Raw genomic sequence first — 12,502 nt, 5'->3', positions numbered from 1 at the left:
CATCATGCGAAGAGCCCTATTTCGAAAACTCAAGTGAAGAGATGGAAAAGATAAAAACTCTAAAATATCCACCCATGGGAGTTCTCCCCCTGCGTGTGCACGGGTATGCCTGGGACACCTCTGAGCAGGGGGGACCCACCAGCCACCCTTGTCATCTCACAAAGGCGCTGCCACACAACATTCCACTCCATCATAATACTGGGGTGAGCCCTGGAGCCCACAGAGGCACGCATGGGACCATGGGCGACAGCGAAGGTCAACAGCTGCCACGCACCATGTATTAAAGATTTCAAATCCTGGAACAAAACACCAGCTTCGATTAAGCCCATCGGGATCACGCATCATGCCAAAAAACAATGCGGGAGAGAAGCTACTTTGTGAGCTGGGCTACAGGCTGGGTCACACATTAGGGGAGGGCAGCTTCTCCAAGGTGAAAGCGGCCACCTCCGACAAATACAAGGGCCCCTTAGCCATCAAGGTGGTGGACCGGCGACGAGCACCCCCAGCCTTCGTGTACAAGTTTCTGCCCCGGGAGCTCTCCATCGTGCGCAAGATCCGGCACCCCAACATAGTGCGCATCTTTGAGCTCATCGAGGTCTGCAATGGGAAGCTCTACATCGTGATGGAGGCGGCAGCCACTGACCTGCTGCAGCTGGTGCAGCAGCTGGGGAAGCTGCCCTGCGTCCCCAAGGCCCGGGACATCTTCGCACAGGTCGTGGGGGCCGTTCGCTACCTGCATGACCGCAACTTGGTGCACCGGGATCTCAAGTGTGAGAACGTGCTGCTCACCGCTGATGGCCGCCGGGCCAAACTTAGTGACTTTGGCTTCAGCAAGGAGGCCAACAGCTACCCGGACCTGAGCACCACGTTCTGTGGGTCGGCAGCCTACGCTTCCCCGGAGGTGCTGATGGGCATCCCCTACGACGCCAAGAAGTACGACATGTGGAGCCTGGGGGTGATGCTCTACGTGATGGTGACCGGCTACACGCCCTTTGACGACGCCCACATCCACAGCATGCCCCAGCAGCAGAAGAGAGGGGTGCTGTACCCGGAGGGGCTGCCTCCGCTGCCGGAGCCCTGCCAAGCCCTCATCACCCAACTGCTCCAGTTCAGCCCGGCCTCCAGGCCGGGTGTAGAGCAGGTGGCCAAGAACAGCTGGCTGAAGGGGGACATCTGAAGGAGCAAGCCCTTCCCAGAGATCCCGGGAGAGCAGTAACAGTTTAGTGCAATCAATGCTGTGGTAGAAAAGCATTTCTGTGTTTTATTGATCATTTTGACCCCTGGGGTGCCTGTATGTGGAGCTGATTGAACTTCAAGCACCGGCAAGGCTATGTGCTCTCAGAAGGTGGCCAGATCCCTCCACAAAGGAGACACGTGAGCCTGCTGCGGGTTGGGTTTCAAGACACAGTGACCGCGCTGGGCTAGCAGCTCAGCTATGTTAAGAGCAAAGCGTTGGGCTGCTTACACCAGCAGCGGCTGCCCAACCGCAGCGGGGACCTGCACCCCCGCCAGGCAGGTTGGGGCTTTCCCATGGAGCCAGCGTGGCCAGGGCAGGGTGGCGAGGTGCAACGTGCACCAGCACAGTCCTTTATGTCGCCTGCTCCCTACTACACGAAATGAACACCGAAAACCCCGCGCAGCTACCCCTCTCTGCTGCTCCCCACCCTCTGTATCCACAGGGCACTGCCCGGGACTGCAGAAGGAAAGCTGCTCTCACACGGGTCTTGGCTTGTCCTCAACCCTATTTGCCACCAAACTGTATTTGAGCTGATGGGCAGGGAGAAGTAGCAGTCCTGCAAATCACTATTGCAGAGAAAAATTTGCATCATTTGGATACCACCATTTAGATCTCACAGTGATATTCACAGCCCAAATTCACAGCAGGATCTTTGCGGGCAACTGGACAGCATTACCGAGCCAAAAGTTTTGGTGTGGGTTTGACATCCACGCCTTACATTCAACTACATCTCTCAGATGTTGATTCATACCAACATTTGAAATCTCTGCCAAAAGATATCCGATGAGAAGGAAATGCCACTAACCATGGAGAACCTGAAATGGGAAAGATATAAAGGAGCACTGCTTTGCTAACACCTGCTGTCCAGCTTCAACGTAGAAACTTACCAATTACTCTGAATGCAAGCCCCCAAATCTACTACAGATCCCTACTGGCAAGTGCCATTTTCAAAGGGTTAATTAAAGGTAGGAGCTGGCATCTGAAATGTGCTTTCATGAGACATTTCAAATCCCCTTTAAACAATCTCCGACCTAGCTGCCACCGAAACTGAAGTCAAGCAGAAGATTTCCAGTTGGGTGGTCCGCCAGTCTTCGTGCTGCTGGTGCCACGTGAGCTAACACAACACAGCCCTGGCAGCAGCTCCCGCAGCCAGGCTACTCCTTACATGAGCAAACCAGTGCACATGGTTCTGCTGGAAGAGAAGGAAACATCTTTGGCAAAGCAAAACATTTGGGGTCTATTAAAAGCAGCAGTTTAAGTAGAACAAGATGTGGCAGTAGAGCCAGCCCAAGGCTTTTCAGCACGTGGGCTACAATGAATTTTGCCACCCCCAGAATGAAGATTTATTTTGTTCTTCTCCCTGCAACTGCAAAATAAAACTTCATAGCAGCAGCAAAGTCCAAAGTAGACAGAGTGAGGGATAGGAAGGGCGTCTTGGGGCCATCTGTGGTTGGTGAAACAGGCTTGGGAAGGATCAGGAGGATGCTGGGGATGGAAAAGGAGAGAAGTCGTAAGGATGTGGGAAGCGAAGGGGCGGATTTCAGGGTAGTGAGATTTTCAGCAAGGCTCAACTCTCCTTTTCCTACTCCCCTTCCAACCACCCTGTCAGCCTCATCCCTCCCCAAAGCCACCACCGTCCTTTGGGAGAGCTGCCCAGTCCACACCCCAGGATATCCAGGTACCTTCTCAGCTCCATCCCCTGTCTCACTCCAGCCCTTGCTTACCTCCAAGCACCTCCCCACAACCTGGGAAGCAGAAACGTGGTGCCAGACCTGGTGCTACTGTGTTGCCTCTCATTTTGCTTTCTTTTAATTTTCTTTCATTAAAGACACAGCTAATATAAAATGAGTCATTCTGAAACCCAGACCCTATTAATCTCCCCTCAGCGCCACATTCTCCTAAACAGTTGCATCTGTTGAGGACATGAGTTGAGACAGATGACTAATGTTTTGCAAGCATGTACCCCCTTGAGTGGCTTGGGAAAGCAGCCGGGGTTCAAGTGGCGAGTGTTTTGAAGGAGCCACAGGAGGCTCGTAAGGCTGCCCGGCAGCCCTCGCCTTCTCCACGCAGATGGTAGTCTCACAGGGCCCAGCAGTAACGATCTCAGAGCAGTCCCGAGACTGTGAAGATAGTCCATTACAAGTCTAATTATGTAGATTAAAAATAAAAATCACAGTTAAAGACTCCAAACCAATTCTTCTCTAATTTGCACCAATGGGGAATCAGTTCTGAAGGAGAGCAGAACCAGAGGGCTTGAGCAGGCTGGGGAGGAGGCTCCTCTGCCGTGCCCCGGCAGCGGGGCTGGGACCACGCTCTGCGAGCATCCCTCCCCTCCTGGCTCTGCGTGTGCTCAGCCCGCTGCTTCCCTGGGCTTATTTCCTCCTCAGGGGGGTAGAAAAGCTTTTTAGCCTTCCTGGGAGGTGCACAGTTGATGGACGTGCCCTTTCCCTGACTTCTGGCAGATGAGCCCTGCTATCCCGGCCGTGAATCACAGCGCCCTGCATTTATGGGAGAGCCCTTGAACTTTGAATGAGCACCCGTGGGAGGCATAAACAGCCACACTGGGTTATCAATATCCCTATCAGTCCCACCTATGTCGTTCTGCAATGTGACTCTCTCCTTTTCAGGCTGTTTGTAATGTACTGGTGCGGCACGATCTGGAAATGAAGGGTCCTGTCTAATACCAGCACCGAATAAATAACTTTCAATGGGGGAGCTGATCACCGTGCAAGATACAATAAATATATTTTATTTAATCCTTCTTCAAGGACAAGACGGGAAATGTTCAGAGACTGTATAAGGCAGCTCTGTGATATGCCACTGTCTGGCTCCTGTTGGCTTTCTACGCGGTCTGGGCGTTACCCCGTCCATAGCCCTACTATCCGCTGTTGTCATGCCCTATGTCACCCGACAGGCTCACTGGAAAGTCCTCCAGATTTTTAGACCCATGTCTTGAAAACCGTTAGAGGGAGTCTCAGAAGGGTACTCAGCAGAATAGAGTGTTTAGCATTTTCTCGAGATATTTTCTAAGCATCTTGAAGCAATTTTACCCCATTGAATACGAGAAGGGCTTTAATAATTTCAAAGACGTCTTCCAGACTTTTAGCATAACTTTCCTCCCACTGGTCTTTTGTCCAAATTCAGCATCACCTTGCCTGCAATACAGTCTTTATTTCGGGCAAATGAAAGGAAGGGAGAAAATTCACTGCACGTTGACATTAAAGCTCCCTTTTCAGCTAAGCAAAATTTGCTTTCAAGATTTTAGGTCAGAGCCGATGTGTCTGATAAGCTTTAGGACTCAGCTATTTAAAAGTCTACTTGTTACAAAACTCTGGAGATAAGTATATTCATGAATTGTGGGAAAAGGGTTACTGCTGGGTAATCAAACACCTCATGTATTCCTGCATTAACTCTCGAGCTGGCTCTCTCAGGGCTGTACATTTCTGCCTGCAGCGAAGCTGGGCTGCCCAGCCTGCAGCTAATGACCTGCTTCAACTACCCTTGGCCAAGCCAGCGTGGGCAGGTTGGGTGAGAGACATACCAGAGTGCCCCTGCCTCATTGGGAAGGCAAAGCTTTCAACAGGCAATTTAGCAAATAAATATACCTCACTCTGCTTGAATACATTAACCTTTCCATAAATGCAGTCTTTAGTGCTAGCAGCCTTTTATCCAGCTACCTAGCGTCCTCCTCTCTCTTTTCAGACCCCACGCTGTACCAAGTTACGGCTCGCTATGCTGTTGTGTGCATCTTAACCCTTCTTCAGTTCAAAATCTCCTCCTCTTCTCTTTTCACGGTCCACCGCTCTGCAGGGCTCTACACTAACTTGGCTGTTGGAAGCGATAGGGAGGGAGAAAGGGGGCAAACATTTTCCCGTCTTAAGCCATTTGATTATATTAAACGTAATTTTTTTTAAAAAACCTAACAAGAGGTTCTCACCAAAGGACAGGATTTGGAGGCGCATAATTTTCCTTGAAGACAAGAAGCTTTCTGTGAGTAATATTTTCATTTTCACAGCACCTAGCAAACTTTAATCCTCGCACTAGCACCAAGTGGTAAATATTATTCTCCCCATGCTATAGCGAGCAGACTAAGTGGCTTACCTCAAGCCAAGAGGGTTTCATTTTACATTACAGTTCAAAACTTCCTGGGCCTCCAGTCTTCTGGTCAGATCATGACTCCGTCTTGAAATGATAATAAATTCAACAATATCTGATAGCCTGGAAAGGCACGTGAATTGCCTCTTCCAAAACTGCTTCCAAATCAATCTCGTTTTATCTCATAAATGAATGAAAGGAAATACTACAAAAGCAGGTGGCTAGAGCTTCTTTTCCATGCTCTGAATACGGGATCCAAATTTCTTAAATGCATTTAACACCCCTTTTCAACAGTCCACGGGATGTAACGTGAGCCCAGGTTGCCCAGAGAGGTGGTGCCATCTCCATCCTTGGAGATTTTTAAGGGCTGACCGGACAAAGTCCCAGGCAGCCTGGTCTTATCTCAGAGCTGACCCTGCCTTGAGCAGGACGTTAGACTGGAGACCTCCAAGGTCCCCTCCCACCCACGTTCCTTCTCACGTTATTATCAGCCACAGCAGCAACCATCAGATTCCTTGAAGGTCATAAGTGGTGTTTCTTTCTCTCAGTTGACAGATGTTCAGTATGTTCAGGTAGCACCTAAATGTCACAGGAGCCCTATTAGGAGACGTCCTGTGTACAGATGTTATTGATCATCCCTGCCGCAGAAGATCTCGCCTCTTAAATGAGAGGCACCTTGGCCACAGGAGAGGACCTTCTCTTGGACCATGCAATCTGTTGGCAGCCTCACAAAGAACAAACGGTAGGACACCGTGGTGATCTGTTTGCCTCACGTATTACCTAGCATCAGAGAAGCATTTCTGGGCAGCACAGCTCACAGGGTGCTTTACAAGACAAGTGATTCCTGCTAAAAAAAAAAAAAAGAAACTCATTGAAAGCCTCTTAGCAAACCAATTTAACACCAATAACGAGACAAAGTCAATAGCAGCAGCATCAGAGTCAGCACAGTAGCTGACGGGTTCACAGATCACCTTGCGCCCTCATAGGAGCGTATTTACAAAGGGGTTGGATCCCACCACATGCCGAGAGCTCTCAAATCCTACTAAATGGTTTTAAAGTAAAGAGTAGCTGAGGGAACTGAGCACCATCAGACAAGCCCTTAAGAAATCCCTGACCACTCCTCCTCCATATGGTCACTTTGCTTATTCTCCACGTACTGTATTGACCCACTGGAAGTGTAACTGGCAACATCGTTTTTTTTCATAATGCTCTGCACAGCGCTGTCGTATAAGTATGTTCTCCAGAGATGGACAAATGCACCATTTCCATTAAAACCTTAATTAAAAATACAGCTGGAGCATTCACTGCAGGTGACATGGCTTTAGCTTGAACTCAGACATTGGCATCCCCAGCCTGAAGGCTGGTGAGCTGTTGGAGTTCCACCACAAGTACGAGGTAGGGCTCAGTGGGTGCAGGCAAAAGGGGGTTTGCAAAAAGGAGAGGCAAGATTAGCACAGCGCACTGGCTGCTACGTCCTCCTAGCAGAGCACAGCAAACAACCAACCTCACCTAGGGGACACCAACGAACCAGACAACATTCTCATTAATTACAAGCAAAAAACCCAAAATACACGTTGTTGTCTCAAATATAATGATAATTCTTGGCTCCTCATTTGCATGTTCATCAGCTTGTTAATAGCACAGCTATTATGGAAGACCTAAACCACACAATCATACACATATGCATGCACCCAGTCATTTCCTATAACAATAGCTTCCTCTCTATTTGACGTATTTCTCCCTGTCCAGAAAATGGTTCGAACTGCGCCATCCAGGGCAAACTATAATTGATGAATAAATCTCAAGGAAAGCAGTCTTGCTTTCTGTGCATGATAGCGCCAATCATCTTTTCCAATACTGAGAGCTATGGTTTTTTACTAGTGATGGATCCAGGGAATTGCTGGAGGAAAGACCCATGGGAGGGTTGGACCTACTACACACAGCCTTCAGAGAAATACACATATTCCTGTAAAGAGGGGGAGAGATATCACAAGCAAGTCCTCAGAAACAACAGGTCTTCAAACCACCGTGTCAGAGTAGAAGGAAACTACCGCTGCTGAAGGAAGCATCCGTCGTGCAGAGGGGTGGCCCAGGCACAGGCGAGGACAGACCTCCTGAGTCCGAGAAGGGAAGATGGGGAACGATGCGCCTGGGGAAGCAGCGCGGCCGCAGGCAGGGCAGCGGCGGTGGCATGGGGGAGCTGCGGATGGGGAGGTAGAGCTCAGCCAGCCTGGGTAGCAAGCAGGACAGCCGCTTGCCTGTGTACATCTTGAGCTCATCGTGCAATACTTTCTGATTCAGCGGTGTGGTTAACTATGAAGACGCGAGCGAGAGACGTGACTCAGGGCAGAAAAATATTCAGGACATTCCCTGGAGGAAATCTGCCATGGTGGCTGTAGCCTTTCCTGCAGCCGCCATGTATTTCATTTCATCTTCACAGCAGAAAAAGCAACTTCAGTTTTCTATCTTTTGTTAGACTGTTTCAGGCAGCGCCTGGCAGGAAGACATTCATGGAGACAACTGTGCTGGTGGTTTTGGGACGGAGCATCAGTCTGTCAGCAGATTAAACCTATTACAAATGCTATTCTCAAGACATCGTGCAGGATCTAAACTTCAGACCAACGGCTCAGCACAAACTTAATTTCATTATGAAACTGGAGCCTTTTCATATTTCATCCGTAACACTTCTGAAACATTTGTGTTTTTCATTGCACCCTGCTCCATTTCTTTGGTTTTACTCTACCCTTAAATTTGCTGCGTGCCTCAGATTTTTACATGAGCAAGGAACAGCTGCACCTCAGATGCTTCACTAGCAAAACTCTACAGCCACACAGCCCCACAGCAGTGAGGGAGGACACAAAAATGGGCATCAGCTGATGACCTGTCTGACAGCAGGGGAGCAACAGAGGTTTTGGTAAGTGGGTTGGTGGGTGTGTGGAAATTCCTATCAAGTAAAAAGCATCAGAGGAGACTGGCACGTAGGACCAGGACCTTAACCGAGTGCATACATTAAAATGCTGACTACCTCAGTTATCAACTCTGCTGAAAGTTTAAATATTGCTGGCCTCCAGAATGAATGGTCCGATAAAACAAGTCACTATATTGAGTTATGGTTGAAATCATCACCCACAAAAAGATCATCACAATGCATCACTGAAGTTGAGCTCACGTTTCCAAGATCTTGCCCTAAATTTATCGGCAAGAAAATTTTAAATAAGTATACATGTCTGCAGAGCTGCAATTCATGCCAGAATAGAACAGAATCTATAGCTAGTTCCAGTATCAGAGAAATACAAAGAACAGCACACAGAAGGGTAGTTTTTGTAATGGTGACATTTTTGCCGGTAGTAGGCAGACTCAGGTCACTTGTACGTGTTTAGCATCTGTCAAATGATGAGGGCTGTTGCTGGCTAGCAAAGTACATGCAATCTCACTCTGGGCACGCCGAACATTTCCATAGCTTGTCATTACCCACGGCTTTTATCATCTCCACCACCAGATTTGCAATTCATTACTGCAGCGTAAGCAGACTGTAGCAAATCTTCTCTCACCACCAAAAACCCCCACTTCCACTCATTAAAGTCTGAACTTCTCAAGCGGGACCTGACCTCACCAAGCACTGCAGTGGAGAAGAGCCCTGGGACGCTGGCTGGCCTCGAGCCTTCTGCCTAGGGGCAACACTCAGAGCACCAAACCCTTGCGCGGTGGTTGCCCCCCCGGTTGCCCACGCACTGAGGAAGGAAGGTCAGTAACCGCACCTCGCGGCGCCGCGAGGAGACAACATCGGAAAGAAATCAATGGTGGCGTAGGCTAGGCATGGGCAGTAGAGGACTGCTGCTGTCAACGATGGGCTGTTGTGGTAAAGATCTCTTGGTGCTGTCGCTACGCGTCTTGTGAGCTAGCTTTCCCCACAGTTTAAAAAATAAAAAAGTTCTACAAAGACAAACTTGCAACAACCAGTGACACCAGGGAACAAACTATGAGGTTCAAGGAGTGCGGGAGTCTGTTCTTCACGTCGATGGCTAGTGGTCAGTTCAGCTGCTGCTGGGGCTGGGGAGCCTGGAAATGTGGCTGCTGAGAGTTGGTAGGAGGAGGAAGGGTCATAGGAAAAAAGCCCAGAGGCCCATGGAAGGTTGAAGAACACACACACAAAAAAAGAGCACGCTGCGTCCAAAGAAAGTTCAACAATTTTCCCAGCTCATTGGATTGTGGGAACTTTGCTTTTCCAGGGAATAACTATGCTATTTTTAGCATTTTTATTATTCAATTTGTCACGAGCCATCCCAGGAGACTATCAACAATCGGCTTCAAGCAGCATCTGACCACAAACACTTCTCCACATGTGATTTAGAACATCTGGAGCGAAGGAATCGGCTTTCAAAGCATGCCAGCACTGTGCTGCCTCCCCGCATTTCTTCTCCTTCCTTCCATCTTCATGTCCCTTGTCAGACTGCGCATAGAAAGCGGGCTCGAGAAGCCAAGCTCAGAGGCCCTGACAATACATCATCACTCTGTATTTGCTCTAAGCGCATGGGGAGAGCAGACACCGCCTGCTTTGAAGAGGAGCTCAGTCAGGGACCGCTGGCAGCACATTCCCCCCACTGCCGTGATTTATACATCACGTCCCCTAACGATGGAAGATGCGATTCTTGGCCTGCAGATGGGCCAGCGTGAGGACTCGTGCCAAAGCGTGCACGCTGCATATCGCATCCGCAGACCCGAAAAGGAGGCGCATGCTTCATAGCAGCTGTAGGTACTAGCTCTCTATTTAGTGCATGGATTTCTTCAGCAACCCGGGGAAACCTTTTCACCAGAGCTGTCTGGCAGGTAAACTGGAAATTCACAAAGCAGTTCTTCAGCAAGCCTGAGGAGGGAATGGGAAGATGCGAAAAAGGAATCCAGGCAAATAGCAGAGGAAATGACATTATGAGCCCAGCTGGAAGCTCTGTAATGATCTGCTTGGTGTTTGTGCAGAAACCTGCATGAGAGCGGGGAGAGGTCCTGGCCCCCGCGGAGCTGATGAGAATTTTATCATCAGCTAGAGGGGTGTGAAGGTTTCACACAGTCATTAATTTTGTGTTCATCTTTAATTTCTCTGAATGATCCACACGGATGTGGTGCAATCATACGGCAGTCTGCATTCACACCACCTTCTGCCTTGCATGTCTGGCTTCTCCATGCGGCTTCCAAAAGCTGTGCTCATTAGGACATGTGCTGTGGTGCTACCGGCGCTCCCCAACCCAGTCCCATACAAATCCTGGTTTGTAACGAGAAAGTCAGCACCGGGGGAGAGAGAAATCTTGAACTGCACTTTGTAAAGAGCCGGTGACATCGCAGCAGGACCTGTATCTACTTCTTGTTCTCCTTTATATGTTCTCAAAGAACAGCTGGAAAAATTCGGGGACATCTGTCTGTCTTAAGTTAGAAAACCTGGGGGTTTGGCACACAGTGTTTTTTAAGAGAGCTCAGGAAATCCTTGAAACCCATTATGACCGCAGAAAGTACAACGGCTACCCCAGCACGTGGTTTTGCATCACGCCGGAGCTGGAGTCACAGCTCCCCACGTCCCATCACCCCATCCAGCCCCACGGGGCTGCGCAGGGACCTGCGTCCCCCCAGGGAGCTCCTGTCGTGGGGTGACTTCTCAGCCCTTGTAGCACATGGTCCCGGCTCACCGCAGGGTCAGGGTGGCACGGCCGGAGCCGTGGGCAGGGGACGTGGGCAGGAAGGGCCAGACCACGCTGCTGCGGCAGCGGGAAATGCGCGGGTTCAGCTCATGCCGAAACGTGAAACCATGGCCTCGGGTTTACTTTTCCAGCCATTTTTAGGAAAGAAACAGCTGTAAATACCGGTCTCGTTTGTAGTTCCTAAGATTCATTTTGTTTCTTTTTTTTTTTCAATACTGAGAACTGTTTTCAACTCCATTAGTAATCGGTTCACTCTAAAAGAAACACCCTAAAAATGAGGAAATTTTTCTGTGTAAAATTACATTTTTTCTTGAGGAAAAAGACACACCCTTAAAGCCACAGCAACCTTTACGTCACACAGTAAGTGCAAGAATCCAAAAAAAAGAAGAAAGGAAAAAAAAAAAAAAGAAGAAAAAACCACCCAAATTAAGGCTTCCACAAGAGAGCAGGCTCTACCTCCAAGGAACAAAGTGGCTAAATCCCTCAGACGATGAGAAATTGCATCCAGTGGGACATGCCAGGCCGAGGCTGTTCACACACAGCGCACGCTTTCATTTCTTTGCAGTACCTACGTTCACACACCCTGGTTGAGGACACCAAAAGCAGCTTTCCAGGCGCCATGGTGAAAGCAACATTTCCTCAGTGCTGCCCTGCCACGGCCCAGCAAACGCGTTTCCCACCGATTAAAGTTGTTGTCGGTATCGAACTGAGCCACGACAAACTCCAAAAGCCGCATGCTGAACCTCACAAGCTACCTGTGAAGCACGAGTAAGATGGCTGCCATTTTGACCGACACTCTGGTTTTGGAGCCCAGGTCTTCGAGACTGAAGAGGCAAAGCGGCTAAACCCCGAGGCATATGGCTGCCGTTCAGCTGTCACTAACAAACTCCTGATGCCTTGCAGCTCAAGCACCTTTTCCAGATGCCTCTCACCCATATCCTGCTTTTGATTTCGTCTGCCTTCAGAAAAGATCTCCTGCTCCCCCTTACATCCATCCCATCAGTTTCTAGAAATTCCCCCGCAAGGGAATTTCCCTGCAAGAAGGGAACGTCTGGCGGTGCAAAACCGAGCACGAGGAGAAAGCCACACCAAGGGAAGGCTCTAAATAACACCAACGGACCGGGATTAGCACAGCAGCACAAAACCAGTTCAAATCTACAGCAGGCTTTGCTCCACCCTGGCTGGAGGAAGACGTTGGCCCCCACCCATGGCACCCCGGGCTCTGGCAGCTGGAGAAGATGTTCTCCTCTCTTTAGAAAAGGTTTCCTCGCCCCCTTTGTACAGAAAAGCCTGAAGATGGGACTGAAGCTTGAAGCATGGATCTGGCTCTTGCAGTCCCCCTTCCTTTTCCAGTTTGTTCTTTGGTTTGTTTTACCCTGAGAAACCCTACCTGCGCCTCAACAGAAAGGAGAAAACCACCCAGGTAGGATCAGAACCCACATCCCCGGCCCCCCGTGGTGCTCAGGAGGCAAGCACGTGCGGG

At 49.6% G+C, this 12,502-nt stretch overlaps 1 protein-coding gene across 1 annotated transcript; it reads left to right on the top strand.

Annotated features, from left to right (window-relative positions):
- Positions 1-286: 286 nt before the first annotated feature.
- On the top strand, positions 287-1,177 carry TSSK6 (testis specific serine kinase 6). The gene has a single exon (XM_049804204.1). It carries the CDS (start codon positions 344-346, stop codon positions 1,175-1,177), a length of 834 nt encoding a protein of 277 aa, XP_049660161.1. The 5' UTR covers positions 287-343.
- Positions 1,178-12,502: the final 11,325 nt, after the last annotated feature.

This window comes from Accipiter gentilis, chromosome 1 (assembly GCF_929443795.1).
Source record: "Accipiter gentilis chromosome 1, bAccGen1.1, whole genome shotgun sequence".
Classification (NCBI taxonomy): Eukaryota; Metazoa; Chordata; class Aves; order Accipitriformes; family Accipitridae; genus Astur; species Astur gentilis.
The sequence above is the reverse complement of the archived record's forward strand: the minus strand, read 5'-3'. Positions and strand labels throughout refer to the sequence as shown.